Source organism: Archocentrus centrarchus, chromosome 24 (genome assembly GCF_007364275.1).
Source record: "Archocentrus centrarchus isolate MPI-CPG fArcCen1 chromosome 24, fArcCen1, whole genome shotgun sequence".
Classification (NCBI taxonomy): domain Eukaryota; kingdom Metazoa; phylum Chordata; class Actinopteri; order Cichliformes; family Cichlidae; genus Archocentrus; species Archocentrus centrarchus.
In genome coordinates, this window is record NC_044369.1 from 32,952,418 (window position 1) to 32,967,341 (window position 14,924).

Consider the following 14,924-nt stretch of genomic DNA (forward strand, 5'->3'; position numbering starts at 1 on the left):
CTGGTGCTGATCCAGAGCAGCTGGTCTCTGGAAAGGCTAATCAGGTGAGTTCAATGTTATAACTGATTGATCTTTGGTATATATTTTACTTTAGAGGGCAGCACAGCGGTGCAGTAGCTAGCACTCTAACCTTAGAGCAACAAGGTCCTGGGTTCAAATCCAACTTCTCATCTGGACTTTTCTGTATGGAGTTTGCATGTTCTCCCTGTATCTGTATAGGTTCTCTTCAGGTTCTTCTTCCCACGGCCCAGAGACATGCAGTTAGTGGGCATAGGTCACTAAATTGCCTCACTGGTGATTCTAAATTGCCCATTGGTATGAATGTGAGTGTAAATGATTGTGTATCTCTCTGTGTTAGCCCTGCAACACAATGGTGACCTGTCACCCTATGGCAGCTGGGGTAGTCTCCACCCCACCCCCCTCGCAGAAGAAGAAGATGGATATTTTACTTTAACAAACTGGTTATTTTGCAAATGGATGCTGTTAAGTGCTTGTTAAATGTCTTGGTTTATAGATAGTGGTCTTTTAGGTACATGCATGCAGCTTTACATTATATTATGAGAAAATTAGAAGAAGAAGAAACAGCCTTTATTGTTCCCCAAAGGGGAAATTCAAGTAGAAACACAAAACACATCTAACAAGACTGAACAACAAATGAGAAAAATAGGGAATCAGTGCGGAGCTGCTGAAACAGGCTGCCTGCTTGAGTGGTGCCAGAAGAACTAAAAATAATAATAATGATAAATGATAATTAATAGTGATCATCCTCAGCAGGTGTGACCAGAACCTAACTCTGTTCTTTTTTGCTGGCTTTCAGGGAATATTAGAATCCCAATATTCTGTATTAGATGCACGTGGATAATGGATGGACATTGTGATGTTTCTGTTGGGATGTCATATGTAGTGTCACGGATGACATTTTTTTATTTTGTAGGGAAAGCAAAGGTAAAGCATGATTAGCCACATCCTACTTACTACAGCTGAGCTCATGAACTTTCCTGTTAATGGTGACAAGCTTCCAGTTTGATCTGGACACAGAGCATTTTGAAAACTGTTGCTTTGTGTGTTTACTTCATCTCTTACTTGTTTCTTTATTGCCATCCCATTCCCATATTTTATTTTTGAATTTGATGATTGCAGAAATTTTTAATTCATTAATTAAAAAAATAGAAAAACAAAGTGAATTTGCCACATTTGAATGGAAATAGAACAGTACTCAAAGTGATTTAAAGCCATGTTTAGCCATATATTCATACAGTAAATCCCTCTATATGCACTTTAAGCACTTTATGTAACTCATATCCACCGCCACTTCCCACAGTTTTGCCTTGATTTTCTTGCTGTAACATTAAAGGCATTTTCTTCGGTAACGTCCGCGCTCTGCAGTTATGAGGAAAAAGCAGAGCTTGTGCATCATGTGATGCAGTTTTCTGCTGGAGCTCTGACCCATATTTCATATGCCTTTGTTTCCAGCAGCCTTCAAAACGCATTTATCTTCAGCACAGTCGGTGGAGATGCACGAATTAAGCCTGCTAGAGCGGAGCTCCTCAGCCTGGAAAAGAACACGAAATCGTTCAATCTTCAACATTTTTAAACTTTTTTCTTTGTCTTTTTTTTTTTTCACCGTGGAAAGATACACTCCTGCAATTTGCCACTGTGGGTCCTAAAAAGGTGATTTTCCAGCTTTGGTTTGTGGCGTTTGGCAGTATTAAAATATTAAATGTAAAAAGAAGGGATTCCGACGAGTAGGCTATGTAAACAAATACATATAGAAAGATCGGGAAATAGACCGTGAAATAGAATAAACCAGCAGCCGATGATGGCGTGAGCGGTATGTGTTCATTAAAAAAATAAATAAATAAAAAAATCCAGACTGTATAAATACCAAGAATAAACCGTATTTCACCATCGATAAAGGAACAGCGGAAGAAGGTTTGAGATATATCGAGGCTCGGCACACCGAGGCCTGCAGATCACGTGAATGCAGTAACTGTTACGACAAAGCAGTGACTGATAATTAAAATGGTAATTAAAAGAGAATACGGGAAAGCATTGATTTATTTGGGAGCCCAGATAAATAGCACCGTCTCCTCAGAGCAAGAAGGTCTTGGGGCTGAATCCAGAGGCCTCTCTCCGGGTGCTCCGGCTGCCTCCCACAGTCCAAGGACGCGCGTGGGGTCAGGCTGATTGGTGATTGTAAATTGGCAATAGGGATGAATTTATTTATAATAATAATTCGCGTGATGATTTAGGTCGATTGTTGCCGATTAAACTGAATATTTATCAATAATCGGACACGCGTTTAGCCGCTCTCCGTCTCTGCAAACAAAGGATCGGTGCAGGCTGACAGTGATTAACGAGCTGCTCGCTGCATTCATTTATTTATTAGCCCGTGTGTACTTTCCCTGTTTAATTATGTTCTCCAGATAAGGAGTCTTATCACAGAAAATAAAAATCTATAGTCATCAGTGGTTTAGTAATAATTAAAATGATTAATTAATAACTAATTAAGTCATTTTTTTTTTTTTTGGGGGGGGGGGGGGGGGGGGGTAGTTTCTTTGTTTTGTTGTTTTGGCAAACAACCCAGCTCACCCTTCTCCATTTTCCAAAGTTCTCTCTCTCTCACACACACACACACACACACACACACACACACACACACACAACACACACACACACACACCACACACACACACACAGAGCAGCAGCAGCAATATTCAGGGAACAACACTTAGTAAAGTTGCCAGCGCTGCAGCCCAACTTCGACTTGTGTGATTTTCTTGAATTTCGCGGCGGCTCATCCATCATCCCTGCCACCATCAATCGAAGAAGGCCAGACAGCTGCAATTCCCTCTCATATCGAACCAGAGCTAGCGACGTGAGCTGCGCCATTAACGACTGTTGTTGCTTCAACTATTTTCAACTATTTTCTCCTGTGTTGTCCAGTGAGTTTTAAAGTGAGGAGGAAGAAACGATGATCAAGTAAAAGAAAAAACATGTTTTGCTTTCCTCGGTAAAATCTTTATTTAGGTTTTAGTGCAGTTTGTTCTGTGATTTGTGCTACAAAACGATTTCAAACATTATGAGAAACGGAACTGTGCCATCAGCTCACTCTCCCTCAGCCAGACCCTCCACTCCAGACTCTAAGAAAGCGATGAGAGATCAAACAGAAGAAAAAGATGCAGAAACAAACAATCACGCGTTTTTCTTACAAAATCTTTCTTTTAGTTTGGCTACAAAAACATGTCAGTGTTAAAGCTGCAGTCTAACGTCTAAAGATCACAAACATGGACAAAAACAGCCAAATAAAGAGCACAAATCTCTACAGCACAACCAACACGGTCCCGCAGTGAGTTCCAGTTTCTCAGCAGAAACACACTCCACAGTGATCTTTGTGTCTCATCAAGGTGTGTGTGTGTGTGTGTGTGTGTGTGTGTGTGTGTGTGTGTGTAAATTAAAAAACACGGAGAAAGAGGTCTGTCTTTGTAGAAAAATAAATAAATAATTTAAAAGGAAATGGAGATAATGTTTGGTGCTTCGTCTCTTCACTGTAAAGTCCTTGCTCTTATTTCCCGTGCAGACGCAGAGCTCCTCAGATCACATCGAAACTCTGCGGATGGTTCGTGGGCTGAGCTGTGAGGCGTTTCCGCGGTGATCCTCCACAGGCGCAGCGGGAGGTGGAGTGGGTGTAGGTCAGAAGTGTGACTTGTCGGCTGAGCTGCGCAGCCAGAAGGAAGGAGATCCCTGAGCCAACCGTGGAGGCCTGGCCACAGACAAAAAAAGCAGATTAGCACGCAAGTCTGATCATGAGCCCCCCCCCCCCCCCCCCCCCCCCCCCCCCCCCCCCCGGTGTTCCAGTAATACACGCAATTCTTTCTGGATTCGCCAAATAAAAGACAACTGTCGCACACAGTTCAGTCCCATCAAAAAGTTCACATTAAAATAAATAAAAATCATTTGAACCATGGAAGGAAGGACCTGAAGGAAACCCACACAGGCACAGGGAGCACATGCAAACTGCACACAGAGGCCAGAGAGGGAATCAGATCAGGACCCTTCTTGCTGTGAGGCATGAGTGCTAACCACTTCACAGTCTTGCAGCCCAAATGCAATTGTGGACACAATTCAAAACACAGTTTTTTGTTTTTTTATATTTCATTGAAAGTCTCTAAAATGACATAAATAATTTTGTTCAGTGCTCTCAACCCTCCTCAGAATTATTATTAATTTTTATTATTATGGGGGTCCCGCCCATAATTTGAGGGGGAAAAAAGAAACATCTGAACTGATTTCAGGTCTGGGATTAATCACTTAATGCTTTTATGCGTGTGGCTGAAGGGTCTGATGGTAAAGGGCATGTTGGTCTGTATTTATTTCTTTATTTTATTTATTGGCTGTGTGCTTAGTGGCAGTGTGGTTCAGCAGCTTCCATTTTCTTAGGACATTTTTTTTTTACCTGATAAGCTCAATTTACTGTGAGCTCAACTCATGTTTTTGTTTGTTTGTTTGTTTTGGCTTTTTCTTTCCATTATTCTAATGTTAGGCTACATGCAGTCAGATTCCTCGCCAGCTGATGGCACTGGCAGGTCTACTGACAGGAGTGAGGCCTTTAAACCTGGAGAAGCTACTGAGGAGACATTCAGTAAAGTGATGTGAGAAGAGGGTCCCTTCTTAGTCTTGTGATTTCTGCCCCTTATTTTTAATGTTTGTCACACTTACATGTTTCAGACCATCAAGAAACACATCATGCCACGATCTAAAGAAACTCAAGAACAGATAAAGTCACAGATGTCTATCAGCCTGGAATCAGCCTGGACATGATTCTGAGGCTTTGGGACTCCAGCAGACCACAGTTATCCACAAATGGAGAGAGCTCATGGTTCAACAATGAGAAAGAAACTGGGCAGAAATGGCCTCTATGGAAGAGCTCCAAGGTAAAAAGCACCGCTGACCAACAAGAACACAAAGGCTCGTCTCACATTTGCCAACAAGATCATTGTACCAACAGTCAAACAGGATGGTGTTGGGGTGATGGTCCGGGGCTGCTTTGCTGCTCCAGGATGAACTGGATGAACCATAAATTCTGCTCTCTCCCAGAAAATCCTGAAGGAGATTTTGGGCCATCAGTTGGAGATGAAAATGTAGGTATTAGAGTGGCCTAGGACTTAAATCCAGCTGAGATGTTCTGGCATGATATTAATCGGGCTGTTTGTGCTCAAAAACCTCCAACGTGGCTGAATTAAAATAATTCTGCAAACAATGTATGCCAAAATTCCTCCATAGTTTAATTCAATTTTATTTATAAAGCACCAAATCACAACAAACAGTCACCTCAAGGTGCTTTGTAAGGTAAAGACCCTACAATATTTCTGCAATTTTCTCCATAGTGATGTGAAAGACTTGTTGCTAGTTATCACAAACACCTGATTGCAGTTCATGGCACAACCAGTTATTAGGTTAGGGACAAATGATTTTTTCACACAAGGTGAGACATGTTTGGATAATTTTTTTCCTTGAATGAAATAATAAATAAATAAAATCATCATTTAAAAGCTGAACTTTGTATTTATTCACATGATTTTTGCCTAATATTAAAATGTGTTTAATCTGGAACATGCATGTGTGACAAATATGCAAAGAAAATAAGAAATCTGGAAGGGGGCAAATTATATGTCACAGAACTGTATGAGAGGAAATATAAAGTATACAGGTGGAGCAGCTCGATAAGGACCCAGAGGGAATACCGAGGCTCACAGCGATGTGACTGTGTGACCACAGGCCTGCCCGGCTTCTGCTTTTTCTGGTAGACCAGGTGATGATCTAAGCAGTGAGCTGAGATGTGCAGGGACTGTTTGTAAATGAAAAGTAATCCTGGACATGTTACTGTGAAGCATGTTTCTGTTCTTTCACAGTAACACTATTGAACTGATGATACCTGTATTTATGTTGCTTATATTTTGTATTATATTTAGACTTTTAGTCACCATTTTATTTCACTTTTTTATCCTTTTCTATGTAAATGAGCTCCTTCTATTGTGTAAGTTTTTATCTTGTTGAGCTATTTTGTTTTGCCATAAACCATTTTGTCTTAAGTTTGAATATTTTGTCTTCTGTGACATAATAATTTCCCAACCTTTGAGCTAATTAAAGTATATCTTATCCTATCAATATTAAAAATTTCAATAAACTGTCATTACAGTTTATTTGTCCATTTGCCAATAAAAACATGAGGCGCCTTTGAAAGTCAGAAAAGCTCGACTGCAGCTCATATTGATTTTTTTAACTTGAATTCTAAGAATGCTCAGCTTGATTTCAGCTTCTAATTATGTGTTTGGCTTTAATTGATTCAAACTGTGATGTGAGAAACTGCCACTTTAAACTAAATTCAATCTGTCAATTCAAACTTTGCTTGTGTCAGTTGTATTTCTATAGCACCAAATCACAGCAATCAGTTGCCTCAAAGCATGTAGAAGATGCTTCTTCTGTAATCTCACTAAAAATTGCCTGGTCCCATATCTACAGTTTGAAACTGTAGATATGCACAGCTGCAGGACATAGTGGAGCATATTGTGGGGCAATCTGTATAGTGCACCAGCGTGGAGAGTAAAATGGTGTGGATTCAGTCATGTATTCTGTAATGGCTAAATGTTATGGTTCAGGCTTTATTGTGCATGGAAAAACCCTCATATTACTCCAAACACGGCTCGATGTCTTTATGCAGTCTGGAGAAGATTTACTGCTGCTGTCAGAACACCATCATAGATCAGGTTAGGCAAAAACAGCCGACTTTACTGTGTTAATTCCTGTAACTGGTCAGTGGTCATTCACTGACAAAAAGTTTGATTAAATACCTTCAAAAATACATGTACAGGCAGCACTGATTCAGAGAGCCCAATGTCTCTATAGAGATGTATTTTTAAAAAGAACCATCACTATATGCCCTGTGAACTTCATTAGGGGAGAGCTGAAATTATCGGGGAAGAGAGGGATGTACTGGCAAAAATTCACCCTGCTGAAAAAAAACATGAGCAAATGCAGCTCCTATTTACATATAAAGAGCTCTATTAATCAAGGTAAGTGTCATTACAGCGTGGCTCATTGAGCAGTGGAGAGTGGGTGTTAAATAAAATTCTCTGTGCTTGGGTGCCTCCGGCAGGCGATATGTCTTGATTTGAGAACTGTCAGCAGAGGTGGGAAGCTGATAGAGGGTGGGGGGGTGAGGTGGGGGGGGGGGGGGGGGGGGGGGCAGTATTACCCTGATTCTTAATCAGATTGCAGGGGGAGAAGAGAAAAAGAGAAAGAGGACAAAACCGGGGGTGGGGGGGGTGGGGGAGGAGTGGTGTGAAGTACCCCCACCACCACCACACACACACACACACACACACACACACACACACACACAATGACTGTTTACTGAGAAAAAAAATGCTTTTCATTGTAAAAGACAATGTTTACCCCCCCCCCACCCCTGCAATAAGTTTTTAATCTAATTGAAATAATGATCTACAAAAATTACATCTTGGTTGTAATAAAGAAGAAAAGCAGTCCTGAAAACTCCGCTCACACAGTACATGGACGGGATCCAGAAGGACTTCATTAGTTTGTAATATATTTGTGACACCATCAAGAAGATGTTTCCAATTCTTTCTTGTTTCATGTGATGACACATTCCAAATTCCATCCGAAAGTCCGAGCTGGGACCATCCCTTCCTCTGGGACCATTTTAATGTGAATCTGGGACTTTGTGAATATTCCTGCTAATAAACCAACAGGCCAATCACATTTGTTCCTTGGCAGAGGTATCTTTGTGTTAAGGTGCAATTCCCACACAACCTGTAGCACTTTAGAATATGTTTCTTGCATCAACATGAAAATGAACAGTTCTTCCTGCGTCATATTAGACGGCCAAAGAAGGCAAAGAGTGGAGAGGAAGAACGAGTAACAGCAGAAAAAGAGAAGTGAGTTCAAAAACATTGTTTCTCTGGTATGAATGGAAAGTGACAAAGACTTCACTTCTTACTTCACCCTGTTGTTCAGGATTGCCTCAGTGGAGTGAATTTACATGTAGTGCCACTGCCCATCCATCCCCATATTCATCCCCATGCTACCTATTGGCCCTGCAATGAAAGTAAATGCACTGTTAAGGACCAAGAACATGAAAGAGAGCAGCACAGCAGCGTCACAGCCGAAAGCATTCTTTACAAAAACAGTATTTCTAGCAGCTACAGTTTTAATGGTAACACATAATGCACAGTCAAAAGAACACATCATCAGCTGGTTCTGTAGATTACAACAAAGTTAAACAAAAACCACAAACACAAAATCAAAGAGTAACTTTTAACTTCGTTCTTGGAATGGACTGGCATTGACACTTTTCTAGGCTTACTGAGAAGTCAAATCACTTTATACATAAACCAAACTCTCTTTTTAACAAATATTCAAACAGCACTTTATTCACTTACATGGTTTCTCTAACCTGGATCCACAGGAATCACCAAATAAGTGGATCATTAAGCCACTTAACTCTGACCTATGAATAAAAAAGGGGCCTATTGCAAGTGTACACAAAGTGTTAACAAAGAACCAATTTTAAATTGTATCTTTAGGCTCTTTGTTAACTTAACTTCAAACAGACCAGGAGATTCAAACCAGCAACCTTCTTGCACCATAAAGACAGTTGCTCAGAGTATACGAGGAATCTTTTAGGTCATTCTGAGTTCAGTATCTTGAGTAAAAGAATAACTGCATTTATATTAGTTTAATGTACAGCTTCACTGATGTGTGTTAGTCTGGATGGTGAATGGATGGGTTCTTATAACATGCTTCATTCACACAAGCATTTCTTCCTATAATTCAGTGCCAGCCGCTAAAACAATAAATAAAACACTGTTTTATACGTGCTTTTCTGTGATTTTTGGTTCTTTTTTTAAAGCTTTCTTAAAGACTGTTGCACCTAAACAATCTCCTGACAGATTATATACACATGCTCCTCCATGGTTGTTGCCACTTAATAACATATAGAACCTGCTTAGTCTCACTTTATGCTCACATTATAATATGTTTAATCTTTTCAAACTTTTGTCCTGTGCTCATATGTCATTGTTCCCTGGAAATTCAATTCAATTTAATCCAGTTTTATTTATATAGCGCCAGTTCACAACAATAGTTGCCTCAAGGTGCTTATTTAATTATTTCAAGGCAAAATATACTTGATGTATTTTTAAAGAGTGTTGTTCTGCTAAAAATGCAAAAGTTCTTCACGCTCTGTAACAGGACAAACTTTCTGGACCTATGCACTGGCATGACCCACTCACTCTTATTTTTCTGTCCTGCTTCATAAAAACACTACTTCCTGCATTAGCACTTATCATTACCACTGAAATGTCAACCATGATGACATCTGAACAAAACAATAACTGAGCAGCATGGGGGTCTACTGGAAGAGACTTTCTGGGCCTTCTGCATGATGTTTGGATGTTCGGCTTCCTCCCAAAGTCCAAGACATGCATCATAATTGGTGAGCCTAAATTAGCCATAGGTTAAAGTGTTGTATGAATACATGTGGAAAAGGGTAAATGTGGCTTATAATAGAAATGTGATCAGAAAGGCCAGAAAAATGCTTTGAATAATGCCAGAAGAAAACTTTCCTTAAGCTTAGAAACTCACATAAGGACAAGACTAATCCAATTATATTGATTTTGTCCTTGATTATTATTATTATTATCAAATGTTTGAGAGCTTGCTCACCGCCAGGTCGCAGACCCATGTGCTGCTGCCCATCAAGAACAAAGCCTCCCATTGGCTGGCCATCTGGACTGTAAGCTGTACCCTGACTTACTGTGAGACAAGATGAGAAATAAGGCTGTCAGTTAACGTCAGGTTCCTAAAGAGAGGGAACTCTTTAGCAGTACAGTGAACACTGAATGTGACTGTCTTCACCTGCTCTGTTGGACTGGTCAATCATAGGCTGGACTATTCTCCTCCTTGCATTGATAAACCTGGAAAACAAAGATGAGTAACAATAAAAAAGTTTTTACTAAATCTCAATTTTTTCAGTTCAATATCATTCAATATAATTAGATCAACAGTCAATAAAATGGATATATAAAACATATGTGATATATGTTATGATTAAAAAAAAAATCTGAATTCAAGGGAGCCTTTTGTGCTTTTTTGTGTATTTTTTTTACATTCGCACAAGTTACATGTATTCAAGATAATAGTCAAAAGTACTGAAAAAAAAGTAAAAAAGTAAACTTTGACTTTACTCTCTTTTTTTTTAAGATGCTGAAAAAAAGAAGAAAAATTTGTGTTCTGCACAGTACTGCCCCCCACTTGTCTACTTGAAATTACACTTAAAAAATTAAATCTCCAGCTGTCACCTAAAATATCAAGCATTTATGAAGACTTCCATTGTAATTTGGAAATTTAAAAAAAACTGGAACATTACTGTGTGTCTCCAGGGATCTAACTAATAGCCTATTTTTCCTTTATTGACATAATCTGGGTCATTAAGAGAAGGTAACATAGCTTAAAATGTATTGATTTGGGTTCAGGCCTGTAGCCTGAGGCTGTAAAACTGCTTTGCCAGTGTTTTTGCCATTGATACACCCAGCACACGTTATGGTGAGTCTGCATGATTTGATATCTGTGGTTTTCTTTACTCACATTCAGTTTGGCTCAGTTCAATTCAACTGAATTCAGTTCAGTTTTATTTATACAGCACTCTTCTCTGAGCCCCTCCTCACCCTGTCTCTAAGGCAGAGGTCAGCCACTGTTTGGAGGAAACTCATTTTCACTGTTTGTATCTGCAAATTCTTTCTGTAACTTCTCAAAGCTTGTGACCATGGGTGAGGGTGGGGACAGTGATTTACCAGTAAATCAACAGCTTCACTTTTGTGCTAAGCTCTCTCATCACCATAACAGTCCAGTGCAGTGTCTGCATCACTGCAGCTACAGCCCCAACCCATCTGTCAACCTCCCAATCTCCTTTCCCCTTATTTGTGAACAAGACCTTTAACTCCTCCACTTGGCACAGCACCTCGTCCCTGACCAGAGTGGGCAAGCCACCCTTTTCCGGCTTGACCTCAGACCTCAGTATTCTCATACCTGTCACTTCACACTTGGCTGCGAACTACTCTAGTGTGAGCTGGAGGCCACCATCTGATGAAGCCAAAAGGACCACAAAAAGCAAAGATGAGATTCTGAGGTCATCAATGTGGAAGCCTTCCTACGCTTGGCTACAACTAGAAATTTTGTCTATAAAAATTATGAACAGAATCGGTCACAAAGGGCAGCCCTTGTGGAGTCCAACACCCACTGGAATACCTTCTTCAAGTCCACAAAACACAAGTTGATGGATGGGCAAACTCCCACGCACATTCAAATATCCTTGAGAGGTTAAAGAGCTGGTCCAGCTTTCCATGACCAGGACAAAAATCTCAATGTTCCTCTTGAATCTGAGGTTTGACTAATGGATAATTTCTCCTTTCCAGCTCCCTGGCATAGACCTTCCCTATGGCTGAGGAGAGTGATGCCCTGATAGTTGGAGCACACCCTCTGGTCCCCCTTCTTGAAGATGGGAACCACCACCTCAGTGTACCACTCCAGATCTCCATGCGATGTTGCAGAGGCGTGTCAACCAAGACAGCCCTACAGCATGCAGAGGCTTTAGGAACTCAGGGTGAATCTCATCCACCCCAGGGGCCCTGCCACCAAGGAGCTGTTTAACTACCTCAGTGGCCTCACCCCTAGCGATGGGGCCAATTCATCGCCTCATCCTCAGACTCTGCTTCCTCTACAGAAGGCATGTCAGTGGGATTAAGGAGGTCCTCAAAGTATTCCTTCCACCACCCAACCATATCCTCAGCTGAAATCAGCAGGGCCCCACCCACACTATCCACCTTGTGAGTAGAGCACCGCTTTCCCCCCGAGTCACCTGACAAGTTTGCCAGAGGCACTCCAAAAGTTGGATATTGTAGCAACACTACCATCTCTGGAACAATAGGTTGTGGGTTTGAATCCTAGGTGGGGCCTGTATCCAGTAAGGGTACCCAGGCTAGGCCCCATGCTATAGCATAAGTAGACACAAGATGAAAACAGGGAACTGTTGGAATTCAATTCAATTCAATTCAATTTTATTTATATAGCGCCAAATCACAACAAACTGTCGCCTCAAGGTGCTTTGTATTGTGGGTAAAGACCCTACAATAATACAGAGAAAACCCAACAGTCAAAACGACCCCCTATGAGCAAGCACTTGGCGACAGTGGAAAGGAAAAACTCCCTTTTAACAGGAAGAAACCTCCAGCAGAACCAGGCTCAGGGAGGGGCAGTCATCTGCCGCGACCGGTTGGGCTGAGGGGAGAGAAAGACATGCTGTGGAAGAGAGCCAGAGATTAATATCAATTAATGATTAAATGCAGAGTGGAGTATAAACAAAGTAAATAAGGTGAATGAGAAACAGTGCATTATGTGAACCCCCCAGAAGACTAGGCCTATAGCAGCATAACTAAGGGATGGTTCAGGGTCACCTGATCCAGCCCTAACTATAAGCTTTATCATAAAGGAAAGTTTTAAGCCTAATCTTAAAAATAGAGAGGGTGTCTGTCTCCCGAATCCAAGCTGGAAGCTGGTTCCACAGAAGAGGCGCCTGAAAGCTGAAGGCTCTGCCTCCCATTCTACTCTTAAGTATCCTAGGAACCACAAGTAAGCCAGCAGTCTGAGAGCGAAGTGCTCTGTTGGGGTGATATGGTACTATGAGGTCTTTGAGATAAGATGGTGCCTGATTATTCAAGACCTTGTATGTGAGGAGAAGAATTTTAAATTCTATTCTAGATTTAACAGGGAGCCAATGAAGAGAAGCCAATATGGGAGAAATATGCTCTCTCTTTCTAGTCCCTGTCAGTACTCTAGCTGCAGCATTTTGGATCAGCTGAAGGCTTTTCAGGGAGCTTTTAGGACAGCCTGATAATAATGAATTACAATAATCCAGCCTAGAAGTAATAAATGCATGAATGAGCTTTTCAGCATCACTCTGAGAAAGGATGTTTCTAATTTTAGAAATATTGCGCAAATGCAAAAAAGCGGTCCTACATATTTGTTTAATATGTGCATTGAAGGACATATCCTGGTCAAAAATGACTCCAAGATTTCTCACAGTGTTACTGGAGGCCAAAGTAATGCCATCCAGAGTAAGTATCTGGTTAGACACCATGTTTCTAAGATTTGTGGGGCCGAGAACAAGAATTTCAGTTTTATCTGAATTTAGAAGCAGGAAATTAGAGGTCATCCAGGCCTTAATGTCTTTAAGACATTCCTGCAGTTTAACTAATTGATGTGTGTCATCTGGCTTCATTGATAGGTAAAGCTGAGTATCATCTGCATAACAATGAAAATTGATGCAGTGCTTTCTAATAATACTGCCTAAGGGAAGCATGTATAATGTAAATAAAATTGGTCCTAGCACAGAACCCTGTGGAACTCCATAATTAACCTTAGTGTGTGAAGAAGACTCCCCATTTACATGAACAAATTGGAGTCTATGAGATAAATATGATTCAAACCACTGCAGTGCAGTACCTTTAATACCTATAGCAAGCTCTAATCTCTGTAATAAAATGTTATGGTCAACAGTATCAAAAGCTGCACTGAGGTCCAACAGGACAAGAACAGAGATGAGTCCACTGTCAGAGGCTCTAAGAAGATCATTTGTAACCTTCACTAATGCTGTTTCTGTACTGTGATGAATTCTGAAACCTGACTGAAACTCTTCAAATAAACCGTTCCTCTGCAGATGATCAGTTAGCTGTTTTACAACTACTCTTTCAAGAATCTTTGAGAGAAAAGGAAGGTTGGAGATTGGCCTATAATTAGCTAAGACAGCTGGGTCAAGTGATGGCTTTTTAAGCAGAGGTTTAATTACAGCCACCTTGAAGGTCTGTGGTACATAGCCAACTAATAAAGACTGACTGATCATTTTTAAGATTGAAGCATCAATAATTGGAAAGACTTCTTTGAACAGTCTAGTAGGAATGGGATCTAATAAACATGTTGCTGGTTTGGAGGAAGTAACTATTGAAGTTAACTCTGAAAGATCAACTGGAGCAAAAGAGTCTAAACAAATACCAGCAGTGCTGAAAGCAGCCGAACATGAAGAATAATCTTTGAGATGGTTATGAATAATTTTTTCTTGAATGTCTAAAATTTTATTTGTAAAGAAATCCATGAAGTCACTACTAGTTAACGTGAAAGGAATACTCGGCTCTACAGAGCTCTGACTCTTTGTCAGCCTGGCTACAGTGCTGAAAAGAAACCTGGGGTTGTTCTTATTTTCTTCAATTAATGATGAATAGTAAGATGTCCTAGCTTTACGGAGGGCTTTTTTATAGAGCAACAAACTCTTTTTCCAGGCTAAATGAGCATCTTCTAATTTAGTGAGACGCCATTCCCTCTCCAGCTTTCGGGTTATCTGCTTTAAGCTGTGCGTTTGTGAATTATACCACGGAGTCAGGCACTTCTGATTTGAAGCTTTCCTTTTCAGAGGAGCCACAGTATCCAAAGTTATACGCAGTGAGGATGTAAAACTATTGACGAGATAATCAACCTCACTGGGAGCAGAGTTTAGGTAGCTGCTCTGCACTGTGTTGGCACATGGCACTGAAGAGCATAACAATGAAGGAATTAGATCCTTAAACTTAGTTACAGCACTTTCAGAAAGACTTCTACTGTAATTAAACTTATTCCCCACTGCTGTGTAATCCATTAAAGTAAATGTAAATGTTACTAAGAAATGATCAGACAGGAGGGGGCTTTCAGGGATACTGTTAAGTCTTCAGTTTCTATGCCATATGTTAGGACAAGATCCAGAGTATGATTAAAGTGGTGGGTGGGCTCCTTTACATTTTGAGAGAAGCCAATTGAAT

At 40.6% G+C, this 14,924-nt stretch overlaps 1 protein-coding gene across 1 annotated transcript in view; it reads right to left on the reverse strand.

Annotated features, from left to right (window-relative positions):
* Positions 1-2,999: 2,999 nt before the first annotated feature.
* meis2b (Meis homeobox 2b) overlaps positions 3,000-14,924 on the reverse strand; it is a 32,259-nt gene continuing 20,334 nt past the window's right edge. Inside the window, exons 10-13 of the mRNA XM_030722334.1 lie at positions 9,940-9,998; positions 9,748-9,837; positions 8,021-8,117; positions 3,000-3,763 (exon numbers count right to left, since the gene is read on the reverse strand). Of these exons, the coding sequence (XP_030578194.1) occupies positions 8,059-8,117; positions 9,748-9,837; positions 9,940-9,998 (208 nt within the window). The 3' untranslated portion in view covers positions 3,000-3,763; positions 8,021-8,058. The remainder of the gene's footprint in view (positions 3,764-8,020; positions 8,118-9,747; positions 9,838-9,939; positions 9,999-14,924) is intronic.